Genomic DNA, 21226 nt, shown 5'->3' with positions numbered 1-21226 from the left:
AATTAAAAACTCTTCTGTACAGACTGTAAATTGTAAAAATATTTAACGGGTAGGTAAAACCCGAGAAATATTTATATCTCACATTAATATGTTACATTATACATTCTTCAAATTCTGATTCAATAATCAGTAACTATACTAATTACACTCACAAGATTTGTGTATCCGTTCACTAAAGAACAACTACTACATATTCTGATTTTGACGTATCAGAATCTAAGTAAAGCTTTAGCAAGTGTTATCTTCCTAAAGATCACTACATTCATGAATTATATTCATTTGTATTCTATGATGAATTATCACATCAAACCATCGAAATTATCATTCATTACTTTTGAAATCAACAACGCCTATTCGTCAACCATTAGATCCGTTAACGATTACAATCAACGTTTAATCATCTAAAAATAAAATCTCTTGAAACCATCTCGGATTGATAACCAACGATTCAGATTCGTTAACCTTGAGAATGCTGACGAAGCAGCAAAAGCTATAGATGGTCTTAATGGCCAAAAGTTTGATGATAAAGAATAACGTATTGAAAAAGGCTCAGATTTGGAACTGAAAAACGGATTGAGCTAACCATGAAGGAGACCAAGGACAAATACAAGGACCAAACCCTATATTCAAAGAATCCAGGTAATTCTGGATCCGATGACATCTTTAGAGAATATCTTGCTCCGAAGTCATGCTGAATTTCTAATGGAAGATGATGATTCACAGACCTTACAATCATCATGAACCATGTTACATAACTCTTTCATTCTATTTAACTTCTAAACATATCAAGGAAATATATTTCTTGATGATTCGGTCTTTTTCGGATATTCTGGTAATTTGACAAATCAAATTGTGCTATTACCTTTCCTTTCTACTTTGTATATTATGATCATTCGAAACTCCATACCTACGAATTCTGGACCATTACTTGCTTGATTTAAAGTCGAGAAGAGAAAACAAGGTGAAAACGGATACTATGACGATGAACAGCGAATGTTTCTGCATTATCACCAGCCACTGATCCGTATTATTTGACCATGTATAGAAGAACAAGTTGAAGATCTTCTTGGATAAAAAGCATGAGTCTTCGAAAAATAGGTCAGAATATAAAAGACAACAAACATGGAAGATCATAAACCATTTATATCAATAAATATTGAAAAACAGAGGAGTGGTAGAATTAAAAATACTGTCACCCCTAGAGCATTATAGAAGAACAGAGATTCTTCTGGTGGTAGACTAAAAAGAAGAATGACTGTATACACAGTCAAAATAGTAACGAAAATCAAGAGCGGATGAAGCATCTTCACAAAATTTTCAAAAATAGAATTTTGAAAGTAAGAAGATTGAGGTTGAGAAAATAAGGACGCAGAGATGATTAATTTATATCAAAAAATTTTACCATAGCAACGCGTCAGCCGATTAAGATAATCGTATTAAATCAAAAAGAAAAGGATTCTAATTTCCTTAATTACCGGATCCAAATCTCACAGATTTCAAACGATTATATTCAAATCCCTTAAATTTAGGAGATTCAATAGTGATCACATCGAAAAGTCAAGGCGGACAACTATTACTTCAATACATCCGTTAGTGACATATTCAGTCGTATTTTTACACGTAACCGAATCATTTCATTCATATTCTTGATGATAAGAAATTCTATACACTTAACTCGTATTCATTACGAAACCGAACGTACCTTAGAAGTCCATCCGTATAGAGATCTCGAAAGATTATTTAATCTTATCATATTATTTGACGAAACACTCGTATATGACCAAATTCTTTTTTTAAAAGAATGTATGAAGGCTTACGTCTGGAAAGACAAACTATTCAAGCCAAGTATAAACTTTATTTGCAAACTTAGTTATAGAATTCAAGCTCACGTTGAAACGTGAATTTCTAATGATACGAAAATATTTTATTTTCATCAATAACTGCCATCATCCAAATTTCGGGATGAAATTTTCAATAACAGGTGGGTAATGTAACAACCCGAGTTTTTCCGTTAAAACTTCCGTTAAATACTTGACGATCGTTAGTTAAATCATACAATTTCATACGCCAATTTTTTTTTCCAGAATAGTTAACAGTGGCTATGTTAAACTTTTTCGTATTTAAAGTAATTAAATGCGTACTTGATCCTTAGTGGATTACTTGAATTAATATGTTATATTAATTAGTGAACTTAATTCGGTTGACGAATTAAACTAGAAACGATACGATTAAAGTTAATCACCTAGAAAACTTTTCAGTTAACGGAACTCAGAAAAACGATAGAATAATTATTCTTAATAATTATTGAACTTATGAAAGAAATTTAATTTATTATTTACTTAATGAATTAAACACGGTGATTTTGTTTCAACGACTAGTTAACGTTCCGGAGATTCGGTACGGTTAATGGCACTCGAAACGAACCACGCGCGAACGAGCTTTTACACAAAACGAGCCCGAGACCCGAGCCCGAGGCCACATGGCCATGACCTCAAACCTCATCATCCTTGGTCCCATGAGTAGCCAATGCATGTTGACTATTAGTTTAGGCCCATGTTTGTTGACTTTTGGTTGTTTAGGACACTAACTATATTCTCTTAATTTCTAAGTAACAAGAGAACATGTCCCATTCTTTTTCCTATCATTCTTGCTCCATGATTGCAGCCCCATACACACCAAATAATCCCATACCTTCATCCCTACAATTCTCCATCAAGTTTTGATCTCTTGTTTTTGCTTCTTTGGTCAATATTGTTACTTGCATCGTTCTCTACGCGTTTGTATAAACGATTTTGTGATCAAAGGTATAAACACATAAACTCTAATCTTTAAAATCAGATTTTTATTAAGGTTTCATGGATTAGGTTGTCTATTGCTCAAGTCTTGATGTTTGATGAATACTAGATGCGATAAATTGCTCGTCTTGATTGTTTTATGCGAAAACCGAATTTGTATTTGATGTGTACAGTAATTTTAATTTTTCAATTGTATGATATTATATTATAATTAGATTCCTTGCAAAAAATTATTGATTTTAGGCTTTGGATTCGTTTGATTTCATTTCCGGATGATCAAGTTATGGTCAATTGAAATTAACGTTGTGTTTTTGTGATTGATCAGAAATCTGGGTTTGATAGAACACGAATTGGATTGTGAAATTTATACCATTGGATAGGTAATTTAAAAACACTCAGTTTACACTAGGATATCATGTCGTTTGCTTATGTAAAACCCGAGATATGCTTGAATTAGTGTAAAAGTAGTTTTATACAGCACTTGCATGAAAACGACCTTGTATGATAAAATGTGTTAGCTTCTGTGATTAACGCTTTGTATATTTGAAATCTACACAAAAAGTAATTCATCTTTCATGTAGATATCATAGGCTAATTGTATCTAGATCTTCGGCTAATCGCGTGCGAATGTGACTAGCGAAACTAGAATCGAATCTGTAAATTGCTCTCTGTTTTATACTCTGTGGATTGTGTTTATTGAATGAGCATGTAAGCTTCTGGAATATGAATTTTAACATGATATGTGACTTATTGTTAGTTTATGTCAATCTCTGAAACCTTATGCATTGGGCACAATAGGGCCATACTTTATGTAAATTCTGATTTGAGCTGAAAAACTGAATGTTCAATTTGCATGAATAAACTGTACAAATTGGCTAAACCGAAATTGCTCGATTTTATATATGTGTTAGTTTAGCTTGTTTTTGAACTATGGCCACTGGTCTTGTATCGATTGCATGTTCCTAACTCCGGTTATAGCTAAAACCAAATCAGTGTGCGGTCAGAAACTGACTTGGTGAACCCCAAATGTACCCCTTCTGATTCCTGACTTTTAATTATCGTATGAGACCCTGACCGGACTTTTTGGAATCAATTTTGAGTATACTTATGATCTGGAGTTTTCCATGTTTACTTGAATTTTGTACTATGAGATAATATGCTAAGTTTGCTACATGTACATGAACTTTGTGCACAACGATAAACTGAAATTGTGAAATTGACCAATTATGATCTAAAACGTGTTGTTTGACTTAGGTTTGATATGTTGACCAACATTTGACATGAACCTACTGATTTTGACTTTAGTTGACTACTTTGATCAAGTTTGACTTTCGGTTTGACTTCGGTTGACTTTGTTTGACTTGCATGAATTAGTTGACTGTATGTTGACTTCTACTTTGAAACGCGTCGATTCGAGCAATAAGACAACTTATACTATGAAATCACACTTGTTTAAGACATATTTATTGACCAACCTAAATACATATACTTAGTGTAACATCCCGCATTTTTTTCCGTTAAATTATTTTTAACGCCGTCTTTTTTTCTTTTTAGATAATATTCCTCGTATCTAGATTCGTAACCTCCGTTAGCTAACATTCTAAATATTCTCGTTATCGGATTTTAATACGCGTTTTAAAATATTCCGTTTAGGTATTTTCCGCACCCGACTACAAACTCGAGGGACTAAAATTGACACGGGGCAAACTAGTTGACTAGGTCACCTAGTCCACCCCAATCACCACCATTCAACCATCTCCCTCTCTCTCTCTTTCTCTCTAGCAAGAACACACACACAAACACCCAATTATCAATCATTCATCATCTAAATTCGATCTAGGAGGCTTACAACAAAACAAATTACATATTCGTGATCCTCTCTTCATCCTCTTCATTTTGGTACCAACCTCATCTCGTTTGGGTAACATTTCTAAAACACTAGTTTTCTTTGAATTTGTGTTCTTGACTTAAAAGTATGTTAATTAGTGTCTATGGCTCATTGTGATGTCGTGTATGTAATTTGTATGCTCGATTTGTTGTTTTTGGTGTAACTAGTTCATTATGAAAATTACTTGCTAAATCCTTGATTTTGGATGATCAAATGTTATTAGATTGTTAATGTGCATGTTTTAACAGTGTTACTAGTATCATTAGCTTCATTTTGATGTATAGATTGATTAAAGAAGCTTCATAAACGCGATTATTGATTTTGTGAACTTTTGGTTAGGGTTGACAACTCTTAAAACAAACTTTTGATGCGTTGAATGCTTGTTAATGTTATTGATAAGTGTTTAGTTGTATTACATGTTTCATTACCTTCAAAACGGCATATCATATGTATAAATTGGATTCCCGAAACTTAAATTGCAATTGATAAACTTGAAACTTGAAAATAAACCTCTATTGATCACTTGTCGGGATTTCGGTTATAGTATATGATGTTTTTGCTTGATGAAAAGTGCTTAGTTGCGTTCCTTGTCGAAAGAGCTTTCCGATGATATAAGATACATATCTTGATTGTTTACGGGTCATGAAATGTGTTGGTTTGTGTTTTGGTTCGTGCACTTAGGAAATACAGCAAACAGGGCCTGGAAAACGATCTGGACGCCGTCTAGCTTCTCGGGACGCCGTCCCAAACTTAAAACTGGGACGCCGTCTAGCTTCTCGGGACGCCGTCCCAATCTTAAAACCGGGACGCCGTCTAGCCAATTGGGACGCCGTCCCATTGTACTAAAACGGGCTGTTTACTTTGGTCATTTGACATAAAAATGTTTGCTATGCTACGGACCTCCGATTAACATGAAACTTGGCCAACATGCTCATATATGATTATATAACTTAGAAAAATTGTCGGATACCCAACCCGACCCCGTTGACTTTTCTGTTGACTTTGACCCGACCAAGTTGACTTTTAATCAAACTTAACCAAATAATTGTGTAATCGTTCTAACATGTTTTTATACTTGTACCTTGCATGAAACATGACAATTTGATTCACATGCTATTATGATCGAGTCTTAACGAGCCATAGGACTAATTGAACATCTTTGACCGTTTTGTGTTTACCGTTATTGATATAACCTATATGTTTAGGTCAAGACTAGCTTTGTCTTTGCACGCGTTTACTTGTCGAAGTACTTTATTAACTCTTGCACTCAAGGTGAGATCATAGTCCCACTTTTTCAATCACTTTTATTCTTTACATCGTGGGCTGAGAAACACATACATTTCATACTTATTTACTTTTCATGCTTTTACATTGTGAACAAATACGAATACAAAGATGCATACGAGTTTGAACAAAAGTCCTCAATCCAATTATCATTAGTTCCACTTGCAGGGTGTAAGTGTAAGCGTGTAATTATGTTGTGTGGCCATACGGGTTTAACAAACCCTCATTCAGACGGTTCGCTACCGTTAGTGAATGAAATATAATTTCAACAATGTATAGTGTAAGTTCTAACACTAAATTCAAAATTCAGAGGGAAGATTCGGTTAAGCCTTGATAATTGGGTGCTCGTGATACAAATACTATTTTGGAATGTGAACGATTCTGGTTGAACAATTCTTAAAGAACCTTGTGGTTCAATACAATTTACTTGCTAAACCTATGATTTCACCAACGTTTTCGTTGACAGATTTCTATGTTTTTCTCAGGTCTTGCACGATATGTGATACATGCTTCCGCTCATTATTTGATACTTGCATTGGATGTCGAGTATACATGCTTTTCAGGGAGCGTCTTTTGACTTTACTTTAAACCGTGTCGCCTAGATTTCATTTGTACTTATAACCTTGTAACTTAACTTTTGGTTGAACAATTCTTGTAAACTTTGAAACAATCTTTATTTTGAAATGAAGGCGACATATTTTGGTCAAACGTTATCTTAAAGACTTATAATCAGGTAATGGGACCCACGTAGCCGACGCCGTCACTTGACGATTTGTCTGGGTCGCTACAAGTGGTATCAGAGCCTTGGTTGTAGGGATTTAGAGTTCATTTGTGTCCACCCCGAGTCATAGGGTACATAGGTGAATCTAGACTACAACCGGCATATAGACTGAAGTAGGAATTACTTGACTATTTGTGCATTTATACTCGAACTCTTCTATCATATCTAACTCGTATTCGATCTTGATCTTACGTTAATAAATTTTGTTGACGCGCCACCTTGACTTTATGAAGTAATGTTAAATGCACATGAGAATCAGGGTAATATAATTTCCGGGATTATATTACGGTGATTCACATGGACGTTCCGACATTATGACATAAAGAATTTAAGGCGAGTCAAGGATAATTTTCTCTTTATCTTTATTCCATATCGCGGTTAGTATTATTTAGAATACTAACCAACGATATTCTTGTGTCATGAAGGAACAATGGCTCGTCGACGCGCTCCTCCCGAACTCCCGAACAAGCCCTCCAACGTATGATAGCCACTGCCGTGGATGCGGCCATGGCCGGTCACTCCTCCAACAACAACAATAACAACAATCATCACAACAACAACAATGGAGCCAGAAATTCCAACGAAGGATGCTCCTATAAGAATTTCATGGGGTGCAAACCTCACACTTTCGATGGAACCGGGGGACCGGTTGTGCTCACCCGATGGTTTGAGCAAACGGAAGCCGTCTTTAGCATAAGCAGTTGTCGAGACCAAGACAAGGTTAGATATTCCACTCACACCTTCGCCGGTATCGCTCTCACATGGTGGAATTCGTATGTACAATCGGTGGGTATCCACGAAGCCCACGCTCTCTCTTGGGCCGACTTAAGAGGAAAGATGATCACCGAATATTTTCCTCGCGAAGAAACCCGAAGGCTCGAACAAGAACTAAGAGCTCTGAAAGCGGTCGGGAACGACCTTAAGGCCTATAATCAACGATTCTCCGAACTTGCTTTGATGTGCCCAAATCTTGTGAACCCCGAATCTTTAAGGGTTGAACTTTACATGGATGGTCTCCCCAAGAGCATCAAACAGGGAGTAATGTCATCCAAACCCGCTAACCACCAAGAGGCTTTGAATATGGCCCGTCAGTTGATTGAAACAGTGGACGAGATTGAAGTGCCGGCACCTAAAGCCGAGGATAAGTCGGGTGACAGCAAAAGAAAATGGGAAGCCCCCCAATCAAGCAATTACAACAACCTCGCCAAGAAGCCCTTCATCCCCAACGGCAAGAAAGGTTATACCGGACACCTACCGTATTGTAACGAGTGCTACAAACATCATTTAGGCGAATGTGGCAAACCATTTTGCTTGAAGTGTCAAAGAAGTGGCCATGTAGCCCACGATTGTAGGAATACCGCTCCCGTCGCCCAAAAGGAGCACAATGCACCCAAGACGGGTGTTTGTTTTGAATGTGGCCAACCGGGTCATTTTAGGAGTGCGTGCCCAAATAAGAAAATCAACCCCAACGCACGCCGTTAAACTTTCAACATCAACGCCTAGGATGCCCGAGACGACGATGGACTAGTCACGGGTATGTTTCTTCTCGAAATTCTCACGTTTCATGTTTATTCGATTCGGTTACCGTTAGACATTTTATAAACAAGTCTTTGACTCGTGCTCTTTACATTCCACTTTTTCCCCTAGATACTACTTAGACGATTTAAGTGACCAACGGAAAATATTGTGTGCCTATAAATTTTATTGGAGGATATACGTTAAGACTTTTGACTTGACACCTATAGAACTAGGGAGCTCGAAACCTATTCGTTAAAAAAAAAAAAAAAAAAAAAAAAAAAAAAAAAAAAATTGTTTCCCCATCATCTTGTATAGATTATTGTGAACTGAGTAATTTTCGGTTGAAAAACCGATACCCTCTCCCTCGCATCCATGACCTCATGATTTCTTGCATGAATCCCGTGTGTATTCCAAAACGACCTCCGTTCCGGTTATCATCAATTGGGGGTTAAGTGAGACGATGTCTCCTAAGCCATTTCCGAACTCGCAACGTTAGTTGTAAATCTCTCTTAGTACCGTTTGATTTATTTAGGACTACGTCCGTATTCATGAACCTCCTAAATCACGTATGCAACTTATCTAGACAAATCTGTTATCGTATTTATAGATGACGTCTTAACTTATTTAAGTAAAGAAGGAAAACGAACAACATCACCATCTTACGCTCGAACTTTTGAGAAAAGAGCAACTTTATACCAAATTCTCCGAGTGAGAATTTCTGTTGAACGAAGTCCAATTTTCTAGACCATAATGTTAATGGTCAAGGCATTACAATCAATCTCGAAATCAAGCCACATGTAATCAGGAAACTCTCCCCACTCAGACTTGTATTCGTAAAATCTTAAATCTCGTCTGTTATTACCGAAGATTCATTTCTGACTTTTCTCGTGTTACACGACTTTTAAACTCGTTAACTCACTAAGGAAAAACTATAAACCTCTACGTGCCCGAATCTTGAGCGTGATTCTTCACACCAACATTTCTAGTTAAATTCGTTATTTTGCACGAAGAAGTCGAATACTAAATTGTGGATCCGATCAATTTTCTCGTCATCACGTACCACACTACATACCTCTGATATTTCACCATTACCGTCTGATATTACTGGAATTTAAGATAACACACAATCCAACGATACTTCACTCTTCTTTGACTTAACGCCCTTGTGTTTCTGATAATCGGTCAACTATTATTCAACCCCGAACTATACAACTACGTGTACTACCTCGTTTCACTTTCAGACTTCAACTTTTGACAACTAGAGGCACGTTATGGCAACCTCGAGATGTAAGCTCATCCTATTCAAAGTCCTCATTTCACTCCTATCCTCATCGCTCGCATTTCCGTTTAAGGAAACTCCTTGTAACATTTCTCCATGGATAGATAAACTCCTCATATTACATTAGTATTCGCCACGAGGGTGGATAGTCCTAACGAACATTTTTCGAACCCTAACTGACTTGTTCAAACATATCTTAAGAGATTCTATTCCAACACGGTGTATCTTCGTCATTTATCCTGTATCGAAATACTCGTTTCACTTCTAGCGTTACAAGAGACCTTGGGAACCCGCTTAGACACATGTACCGTGTATCTCCCACAAACAGACGAACCGAACAAACGAACGATTTACGTCTTCGAAAGACATGTTTCAAACTTGCATGGTCGCTTTTAGTTGATCCCTCATACTACGATAGTTACCGTTCTTGTACTAACGCCGCACTTCCGAAACCCTATATGACCGCAAATGTCATACCCCTATTCGTTGGACCAACGCATGTGGCAAACAAACACCGAAATCTGAACTACATCAGGAAACAACAATTGAGATCGTTCAAGTCCGAGAAGGGCTCGAGATGACCCGTAGTCGCCAGAAGAGTTATACCAAACTTAGATGAAAACCTCACAAATCCCAGTGTGTAACCGCATAATATTGAGAAACCACACCTTGGAAAGGTGTAATCCATTTTGGGAAATCGAGAAAGGCTATATCCGCAATATCGAACCTTTTGAAACCTTGGGGCGTATTGGAACCGCTTCCTACCGTTTAGAACTTCCGACTCAATTAAGTTTCCGTTTACCCTACATTTCGTGTAACAAACTTAGAAACGTGTCATGCGGAACAGGAATGTGCAATCCTTTTAGATGCACCAACTATTGATGACAAACTCCTCTTCATGGAAAAACTGGTTGAAATCATGGATCGTGAAATCGAACTCCAATACAACGTAACACCCCGACTATCCGGATTCGTGGAATGTCCAAGAAAGTACCTTCACTCATTCGTAGAGTTACTACTCTAAGTCTCGAGTAAGAGATATCGACTACTACTTCCAACTAAATTTCGGGACGAAATTTCTTTTGAGGTGTGGATAATGTAACATCCCGCATTTTTTTCCGTTAAATTATTTTTAACGCCGTCTTTTTTTCTTTTTAGATAATATTCCTCGTATCTAGATTCGTAACCTCCGTTAGCTAACATTCTAAATATTCTCGTTATCGGATTTTAATACGCGTTTTAAAATATTCCGTTTAGGTATTTTCCGCACCCGACTACAAACTCGAGGGACTAAAATTGACACGGGGCAAACTAGTTGACTAGGTCACCTAGTCCACCCCAATCACCACCATTCAACCATCTCCCTCTCTCTCTCTTTCTCTCTAGCAAGAACACACACACAAACACCCAATTATCAATCATTCATCATCTAAATTCGATCTAGGAGGCTTACAACAAAACAAATTACATATTCGTGATCCTCTCTTCATCCTCTTCATTTTGGTACCAACCTCATCTCGTTTGGGTAACATTTCTAAAACACTAGTTTTCTTTGAATTTGTGTTCTTGACTTAAAAGTATGTTAATTAGTGTCTATGGCTCATTGTGATGTCGTGTATGTAATTTGTATGCTCGATTTGTTGTTTTTGGTGTAACTAGTTCATTATGAAAATTACTTGCTAAATCCTTGATTTTGGATGATCAAATGTTATTAGATTGTTAATGTGCATGTTTTAAAAGTGTTACTAGTATCATTAGCTTCATTTTGATGTATAGATTGATTAAAGAAGCTTCATAAACGCGATTATTGATTTTGTGAACTTTTGGTTAGGGTTGATAACTCTTAAAACGAACTTTTGATGCGTTGAATGCTTGTTAATGTTATTGATAAGTGTTTAGTTGTATTACATGTTTCATTACCTTCAAAACGGCATATCATATGTATAAATTGGATTCCCGAAACTTAAATTGCAATTGATAAACTTGAAACTTGAAAATAAACCTCTATTGATCACTTGTCGGGATTTCGGTTATAGTATATGATGTTTTTGCTTGATGAAAAGTGCTTAGTTGCGTTCCTTGTCGAAAGAGCTTTCCGATGATATAAGATACATATCTTGATTGTTTACGGGTCATGAAATGTGTTGGTTTGTGTTTTGGTTCGTGCACTTAGGAAATACAGCAAACAGGGCCTGGAAAACGATCTGGACGCCGTCTAGCTTCTCGGGACGCCGTCCCAAACTTAAAACTGGGACGCCGTCTAGCTTCTCGGGACGCCGTCCCAATCTTAAAACCGGGACGCCGTCTAGCCAATTGGGACGCCGTCCCATTGTACTAAAACGGGCTGTTTACTTTGGTCATTTGACATAAAAATGTTTGCTATGCTACGGACCTCCGATTAACATGAAACTTGGCCAACATGCTCATATATGATTATATAACTTAGAAAAATTGTCGGATACCCAACCCGACCCCGTTGACTTTTCTGTTGACTTTGACCCGACCAAGTTGACTTTTAATCAAACTTAACCAAATAATTGTGTAATCGTTCTAACATGTTTTTATACTTGTACCTTGCATGAAACATGACAATTTGATTCACATGCTATTATGATCGAGTCTTAACGAGCCATAGGACTAATTGAACATCTTTGACCGTTTTGTGTTTACCGTTATTGATATAACCTATATGTTTAGGTCAAGACTAGCTTTGTCTTTGCACGCGTTTACTTGTCGAAGTACTTTATTAACTCTTGCACTCAAGGTGAGATCATAGTCCCACTTTTTCAATCACTTTTATTCTTTACATCGTGGGCTGAGAAACACATACATTTCATACTTATTTACTTTTCATGCTTTTACATTGTGAACAAATACGAATACAAAGATGCATACGAGTTTGAACAAAAGTCCTCAATCCAATTATCATTAGTTCCACTTGCAGGGTGTAAGTGTAAGCGTGTAATTATGTTGTGTGGCCATACGGGTTTAACAAACCCTCATTCAGACGGTTCGCTACCGTTAGTGAATGAAATATAATTTCAACAATGTATAGTGTAAGTTCTAACACTAAATTCAAAATTCAGAGGGAAGATTCGGTTAAGCCTTGATAATTGGGTGCTCGTGATACAAATACTATTTTGGAATGTGAACGATTCTGGTTGAACAATTCTTAAAGAACCTTGTGGTTCAATACAATTTACTTGCTAAACCTATGATTTCACCAACGTTTTCGTTGACAGATTTCTATGTTTTTCTCAGGTCTTGCACGATATGTGATACATGCTTCCGCTCATTATTTGATACTTGCATTGAATGTCGAGTATACATGCTTTTCAGGGAGCGTCTTTTGACTTTACTTTAAACCGTGTCGCCTAGATTTCATTTGTACTTATAACCTTGTAACTTAACTTTTGGTTGAACAATTCTTGTAAACTTTGAAACAATCTTTATTTTGAAATGAAGGCGACATATTTTGGTCAAACGTTATCTTAAAGACTTATAATCAGGTAATGGGACCCACGTAGCCGACGCCGTCACTTGACGATTTGTCGGGGTCGCTACACTTAGGTTGCATTACTCGGCTATAAACCGTACAAGTAAATTGTCCACTTTTCAATCCGAGCTTTATTCAAAGGTGAGTCTACAGTCCCGCTTTTTACATATTTTCAGGGATGAGAATACACGCTGTTATATTTACATTTTTAAATGCTTTTTTATTGGCACGAGTACTATATTTATGCATATTGAGTTTGTACACAAAGCCTCTAGCTTGAATACTTTAAATACCATCGGTGTAGGCACAATTTAGATGGACGGATCCGTTAGGTTGACAACCTCACCCTACAATATTAACTGTGGTGCATTTACTTTGAACATAATACATTCGTACAAGTGTATAACATTTTTATGAGGTAAAGGCAGGTATAGTGGATTCTATACTTGGGTCATTGCTAGTATTCAGGTGCTCATAGATTATGCAAACGTTTCGCAACTTGGAGTTGTACTTGTAAAATCTCGTGGTCAAGGAAACTAAACAATATTTCTGATAACTGTTTTTCAGATACTATACAACGTTATTTAAAACTGTGGTTTACGAACAAATGAGATAAAACTTGACATGGTATTGTCTACGAATATTTGAAACTTGACATGGTATTGTCTACAAATGATTGAAACTTGACATGGTAGTGTCAACAAACTTTTGAAATGGGACACGGAGTTGTCTAACTTTTAACATTGAACCTTGGTGGTCTTCCACTAATAACCGTTTTCGAAATGTATTTCTTAAACATACTGTATTGTTTACCTAAAACCTGTAGATTCACTCAACATTGTTGTTGATCCGTTTTACGTGTTTTATTCTCAGGTATTAATTGCTTCCGCTGTAGAATATTGCTGTTACGTAGAAGTCAAGCCAAGCACTGGGACCAGAGTTAACATTCCGTTAAAGGGATTTTTGACGGGGTGTTAAATATCCACCCATGATGCCTTTCATGTTTCCTGTCTTTGATAATGCCTCGTTGATAAGACTATGAGGTACCGTTAGATGTGGTAGAGAAAATTAGTAAATTCAAGTTCGGTAAGGATCGACTGTTATGATTGAAGGGTGAGATAAACATGTTAGAATATGGCTTTGAAATGTTGTAGAGTTTAGTAGAATCAATGAAGACGGTTTTGAGTTGCGTGTGGGCTTAAAGAGTTAGTGTTGATGTAACTTCCTTATGGAAGGTGGCGTGAATCACGTGGACGTGATCCAGTTTAAGTGAGGAAGAGTTATAACATTTCATTTTTATAAGATATATTTTATTATTGGTTGGTGTTAAATAACATGTCAAATGTTGTAAAAGGACCTTGGGTGCAAGGTTTAGGCTAGAAAGGGTACAAAGTGAAAATACGGGTTTATAAGTATTCCAAAAATCAGTCTTTTAGGGTGTGTTTGGATGAAACTGGCGGGAGCTGGAGCTGGAGCTTATGGACTAGAGCTGGAGCTGAAGCTTATTTTTAAAGTTGGTAGCTGGAGCTTATTATTTTTTATAAGTGTTTGGTAAACTAGCTGGAGCTTATTTTCTAGTTCATAAGCTCTACTTTTTTTCATAAGCTACTAGAAGTAGCTTATTTTTCTAGAGCTTATGTTTTTCATAAGCTCTACTTTTTATGTCTCTCAAACGAAGCTTATTACTTGGAGCTTATTAAAATCATAAGCTCAAACTCCTATAAGCTCTCATAAACTCTCATAAGCTACTCTACCAAACACACCCTTAGTCTAATTCTGCTTCTTGGAGTTGAAATTAAAAAGAAAGAGTGAGGGTGAGAGGTAAGTGGCGGTTTTGGGGAATCAAAAAGATATCTCCAAAATTCTTTCATGCAAGTCAAATTTTGAGTATAATTAACCTCTTTAACACTTCCTAACACTAGCGAACAAGAACAAGAGTCTTCCTTATTCATCTCTAAATTGAGGGTTTTGGGGTTTTTGGTAACCCAAGATTTAGGTATGTGCTCTATTACTTTTAATTCCGATTTTATGTGTTTTTAGGGTTTTATTAGTGTTAAAAATGGAGTTTTAATTACATCTAAACCCTAATTCGAATTTAAGCCTTAGGTCGTTAGGGTTCATATGGATTGAAAGTTGATAAGTTGATGAACTTGTAAAAGTGATGATTTTAGTTAGCAACTTGTATGGTAAAGTTTAAAATCTTATTTTGACTATGTTTGACTAAGAAATCTTAAATATAGGTTAAAGATGTGATGAATTTGATAATGAGTTAAGAAAACTTATAAATTATAAGTCTTGTGTTTTAGTGTCAAAATGGGTTTTGTGGGTCAAGTGAGTTTTAGTAGCTAGACTAGTTAAATTGAATTTTGTGAATTGTGAAGACTTATGGTTATAAGTCTTGAAACTAGTCAAAATATATTTAGAGATGTGATTGAGTGGTCTTGAAAGATCATGTGTGTGGGTGCGTGCGTGCATGCGTGCGTGTGTGCACATTGCTTGGACGTTTTTGCATATTGTGAATTGTTGTGGATAATCCCTCAACCAAGGTGAGTACAATGGATATATATTTGTATGTGCATGGGGAAGGCGGGGGGTCCTCTAACGCCCCGCGTGGTTTGTTGATTGTGGAAATGGTCCTCTGGACAATGGTTGCCTACTTAACGTTAACCGTTATGTTTGAGGTCATGGATTTGGGATGCAGTTGTTGGAAGTCTCTATATTAGTGTTCGGTATGGGACACTTATGGAGCAATGTTGGTTATACGGCATACAGGATGCTAAGGGAGTTTGTATCATGATGATATGGCCAAGTCTCGGGATGACACGGCTTGTCCTTGGTTGATGTACGATGATGTTCATGATGGATTGATTGTGACTGACGCTATGCACACATGTATATATTTATTGTTCTCACTAAGCGTTGCTTATAATGTTGTTATTTAATATTTTTATAGGATTGCTTGTGGATAAGGGAGTGGATAAGCTACACTACTACCTAGATGATGCGATTGTATGCTTTGAGATGCGGATATGCTTGACTTGATGTATCCGAGATTGTTGTGCTTTTAGTAGATGCTTTCGGGGTGGGATAGTTAATTCCGTGAAGTCATGGTCTTGATACATGTCGGTCTTTAAGTCAGAGTATATTGGTCGAAATTACCTTTTATTTTGTAATGGGTCGTTATGTACTTAAGGTTGTTTAAGAATATGAACACTTATTGTAAATGTTGGTTTGGATTTTAAAGGAGTGAATTATATTTTGGGGCACATAGCAGGTGTCGATTTGTATAGAATGAATTCAAAAATAGTATACCCGCTGGGTAAGATGTGTACCTGCCGAGGTAAAGTTTTGAGCAGAATGTTGGTTAAAAAGATCTACACACCGGGTAAATAATGTACCAAGAAAAAAGTTTGTCGTTTTTCACATTTTGAGTTGTGGTCGTTTCAAGAAACCTTGGCTGGCCTATGTTAGATAGTCTCATACCCAACAAATGAGAGAATCGAAATCTGGCCGCAAGACGAAAAAGTTTGGGAACGAAATTAGGATCCAGGCCATTTGTTTTTGTGCACAGACCCAATGCCCTTAACGAGCCATGCTACACCCTAGACTTCTTGATCAGAATTAGTCAAACTTATGTTGACTATAAGGGTAAAACTGATATATATCAAACATATATCAGTTATATCAGTTTAATGTCTAATGGTCAAAAGAGAGTAGTTTTCTCCGCTGAGGAGGTTAAGAAGGGCGGTAGTGCCTTTTCTCTTCAATTATATGGGTATTTTATTGGAACTTCTATGGATTATAGGGTTGTTAATGCCCATCTAAGGAGAATGTGGCGGATGTATGACCTTAAAGAAATCGTCAAAACAGCTGCAGGATTTTATTTATGCAAATTTAAAAATGAAAAGGGTATGAAGGAGGTTCTTGAGAGTGGTCCATGGTTAGTTAATAATGTTCCTTTTTTCGTGAATCAGTGGGAATCTGGGGTTTGGCTTGAAAAAATTGAACCTGAAAAAGTTCCAATTTGGATTTGCATTCACAATATACCCATTGAACTATGGAGTGGCAGAAGTATAGGTAAACTTGTTAGTGGTATTGGTAGGTCTATGTTGATGGACAAAGTTACTTCAGAGAGATGTTTGAGTAAAAGTGGAAGACTAGGTTTTGCTAGAGTTTTGACTGAAGTCAATGCAGCTGATGACCTTCCTAGCTTTGTCGAATTTTCCTATCCCGTGATTGGTTCTTTTCCAGCCAAAGTGGGTAAACTTGAGGTGACTTATCAATGGAAACCGCCTTTATGCACTCATTGCAAAGTGTTTGGGCACTCTTTTAATACTTGTAAAATTAGGCCTAAAACAGAAGATGAAGTATCTGCACAAGTGTTAAAAGACGCTTTGAAAGTCAACAATGATGGTGAAACAGTTGATTTAAATAACCAGAGTGTTGAGGACGGCTCTAAAGTTGTTGGTAAGAAAGGAAGGGTATTTCATAAGTTGAATTTTGATAATAATAAAAGTCAATGGCAGTCAACAGAAGCAAAATGTATCAAGCAAAATGCAGTTAAGAATAATTATGGTATTAAAGACAATATTGCTGTGGAGGAAACAGATTGGAATGTGGAGTCCCAGAAAAGTCGAAATCATAATGTTTTAAGGAAAAGAGATAAAGGGAAGGTCATTGATGGTGAAGGTAATAATAAGACATATTCCAAAGATAGAATTGAAACAAACAATCCTTTTTATGTATTAGCAGATGATAAGGGTAATGGTGATTGATGTTAAGTTTGATAATACTGCTCCGAAATTAGGGTATTCTACATCTTGTTAGTTTCTTACTTTATATCTAGTATAGGTTCTCGAGTTTCGCTCAAATTAGTGTTACTCATGTTGTAATCCTCTTTGTATCATTTCCTTATCAATAAAATTATCTTGCTTTTCAAAAAAAAAAAAAAAAAAATATTAACTATTGTTAAAATTTATTATGAACCATTTACTTTGGATGGACAGAGTAATAGTCTATAAGACTCGGACTTCTTATTCTCTATCAATGTAAAACTGTAACAACGCACCGTAACCCCATCTCTCCAACTTAACTATACACATCAAATATCATTGATAAGCATGCATTAACTAACCTAATAATGTCATGTTCTTACTGAAGCGAATTATAGAAAAGAATCAACACAACTGATATACCAATGATAACTGGAAACGCAGTCACCAAGTACAGTGCTCCATATCCCTGAAACAAACAAACAGATTATTTGTGCTCCTACGAATACTGTATACATATACATTTTCATTTTACAAAATTCACATTAATAATGAATAGATGATCACCATCCTAATGTAACAGTTTCAGAATAAGTAGGAATTTTGACCCGTTAAGATTAGGTTTCTATCCTTAATACTTGTTAGTAGTATCAGTTGGAGTAATACCAATAAACGAAATGGGTTACATAATATCAGGTAAAAAGGGGGTAAAATGGGTCGGAAACATTATTTTATTATCATAAAGGTTAATTTAACAATTATTTCCTAAAAGAGACTCTTGGACCCATACAAAACCATTCATTTTCTACCCCTTACCCGGCATGTCCGACCCGCCCATTTTGACAAAAGTAATGAAATCGAGATGAATTAGTACCACAAGTGAAGGGACTTCAGTCTCATCACTACGATCCTCTTCCTCAATCTCTGCAGCCGAATCCCAGTCAATGTTAAGCCTTTTTGCCGCTACTTGGGGATCAATTCCGGTATCTGTAGCCTTAGCGTATAACGACTTCTTTGGGCCTTTTTTTGTTGCTTCAACCTTTTTTTCACAACGGATAACCAATAAAAATAAAAATAAATCAATATAAGTGGTTATCTGGATGAACTGCAAGTTTTTACAGTAATCACAGAAGATTATTAATGTACCTCTAAATTTGGCCATTGGACCATTTCCTCAGCTAGCATCTGAAGAGCAGCACGGTCTCGCGGGATTTTTCCATCATATACCTATACAAACGGAAAATCAGAATGAACATTAATACCAACATATATATGAGGTCGATTATACTTTTTTTTTATATAATTTTTGAACCGGCAAAGATATATATATATATGTTAAGAGAACCTCTCTAGCAAGAAACTAGAAGAGGCCAAAAAAGTTTTTAACTAGAAGAGGCCAAAAATTTTTTTTTGAACGACAAAGATATAAACTTGAATTTTTATTCTGAATTAGTGCACGCAATAAACCCAGGAATCATAATAACAAAAGTAATTAACTAGTGACACACTTTGACCTGTTGGAATATGAAAATATCTGTTTAAAACATTTTTGATACCTCTAATTGCAAAGGAAAGGAAGGTGTGATCATGCCACTGAAATTTATAAAGCTCGTTTACGGATAACGAGATAACTTTGGCCAAAAGAGAGTTATTAACATGTATGAAAGTTAAATTCTGAGATATAATTCACATTCTGTAAACCCCAACCGATACACTTCATACCAGCTCAGGGTGTCTTGGAAAATGTAGTTCTTTTTTTAAGACTGATAGTAACTGGATATGCATAGGATTATGTATTAATACATACATGCATAGAATTCATATGGTAGTTATAGAAATTAATCCGTGACATTCCATATATTCATAACCGATATTTATACAATAACATATCTATCTATTTTACCTATTATACAATATCTATTCTATTTTATACAAATATGAAATCAATTCATATATGGATTAATAGGAATCCTATGCATATCTGGTTACTATCAAAGACTAAGGCACACATAAGTTTAAGTTTGAGTTTGAGAAAAGGGACTAACTTCTTGTAAAATATCAGCCAATTCTTCTCTTGTTGGAGTATCAGCATCATCAATCCCAATTAGTCTTTTTCTCTCTACTTCTCTAGGATCCTCAATCATCACAGTCAATTTCACCTACATATTCAATTCCCATCATGAAATCATTCAAATAAAGATGTAAAGTGCTTAGCACCATTACTAATTATATAAGAGGTTTACCTCACTAAAAAGCATGTCCCTATTTTTCTTCAAAAGCTCCAAAACCTACATAACCAAAGCATTATCCATAAAACCATAGTAAACTTAAAATGGATTTAATGAATTTTGAGTGAAAAATTCATACTTTTTTGATTTGGGAGACATATTCAAGGTCTTGAGGATCTGGGTCATCTTCAAATTCATCATCGACATCATCATCATCATCTTCTTCTTCTTTTTCTTGAATTATGGTATTTGGGTCTGCTGCAACACTTAATTCAGTTTTGGTATCTTCATTGCTAGCAGAAACAACCACACTGACAAGTTTGGTTCTTTTTATAATAATTCTGTGGTGCAAGTAATGTTTAGGAAAAGATACTGAAAAGTTGTGGGTGGATTGAGAAGATGAAGAAGATAACAAGGTGTTAAGGGGTAGCGATAATTGGGTTGAAAGTTTTAACAAAGACATTTATAATTCTATTACTATTACTATTACGGATACTGAAATTGCATAAGATTTATGGCATACTTGGTTGCTTAATTTTTTTCGTTGATGGGGTTGTCTATTGTAATCTATTGAAATTGGTTGGTTGTACTTTGATCTTCCAAAATGGAGGAAACTTCATTCACACCCTGTAGTTTGAAAGAACTGCAAAGACAACCCCTTAACCTACACGACAATCCAAACAATGTACTCCCCTTTTACTTAATTTAATTTAATAGTCTACGGACAAAAAAAAAAAAAAAAAAAAAAAAAAAACGATCAAGCACGTAGTTTCCAAGGAAAAATTTACCCTTGATTGCGAATAAGCCGGGTTTAAGGATCTTCTGATTTAACTCTCCGATTTGTAAATTATGGATAACGCAGATTGATATGAGAATATTGATTGGGTGGTTAAATGTTAAGTCTACCATCGACAACATTCGTCGGTCGATGGATCATGAGAAGGTTTGTAGTTTACCGCCAAGAAGATGACTGACCTAATAACCTTAAAGAAAGAATGGTAGTAATCGTACATAAACTCAGCAGGGTCAATGCTACGTATGAAGTTGTGTGGTTCATGAAGGCCTAGGATTTATTTTTATAGGCAAACCCTAATTCTAGTAATCATACATAAACCCAGCAAAGTAAATGCTACGTATGAAGCATATATTTGATTGAGCAGGCTGCTAATGAGAAAAAAAACAAAT

General features: G+C 36.0%; 1 protein-coding gene across 1 annotated transcript; it reads right to left on the bottom strand.

The window, feature by feature from the left end:
- Positions 1 to 18057: 18057 nt before the first annotated feature.
- Positions 18058 to 20514, bottom strand: LOC139867482 (ycf3-interacting protein 1, chloroplastic). Its single transcript, XM_071855847.1, has 6 exons — positions 20181 to 20514; positions 20057 to 20101; positions 19859 to 19972; positions 18960 to 19040; positions 18688 to 18852; positions 18058 to 18282 (listed from the first exon to the last, which is right to left on the bottom strand). The coding sequence occupies exons 1-6, from the start codon at positions 20502 to 20504 to the stop codon at positions 18193 to 18195; spliced, it is 819 nt and encodes a 272-aa protein (XP_071711948.1). The 5' UTR covers positions 20505 to 20514; the 3' UTR covers positions 18058 to 18192.
- Between the last annotated feature and the right edge of the window lie 712 nt (positions 20515 to 21226).

This window comes from Rutidosis leptorrhynchoides, chromosome 9 (assembly GCF_046630445.1).
Source record: "Rutidosis leptorrhynchoides isolate AG116_Rl617_1_P2 chromosome 9, CSIRO_AGI_Rlap_v1, whole genome shotgun sequence".
Classification (NCBI taxonomy): domain Eukaryota; kingdom Viridiplantae; phylum Streptophyta; class Magnoliopsida; order Asterales; family Asteraceae; genus Rutidosis; species Rutidosis leptorrhynchoides.
Note: the sequence above shows the minus strand (reverse complement) of the source record. Positions and strands in the feature narration are given on the sequence as shown.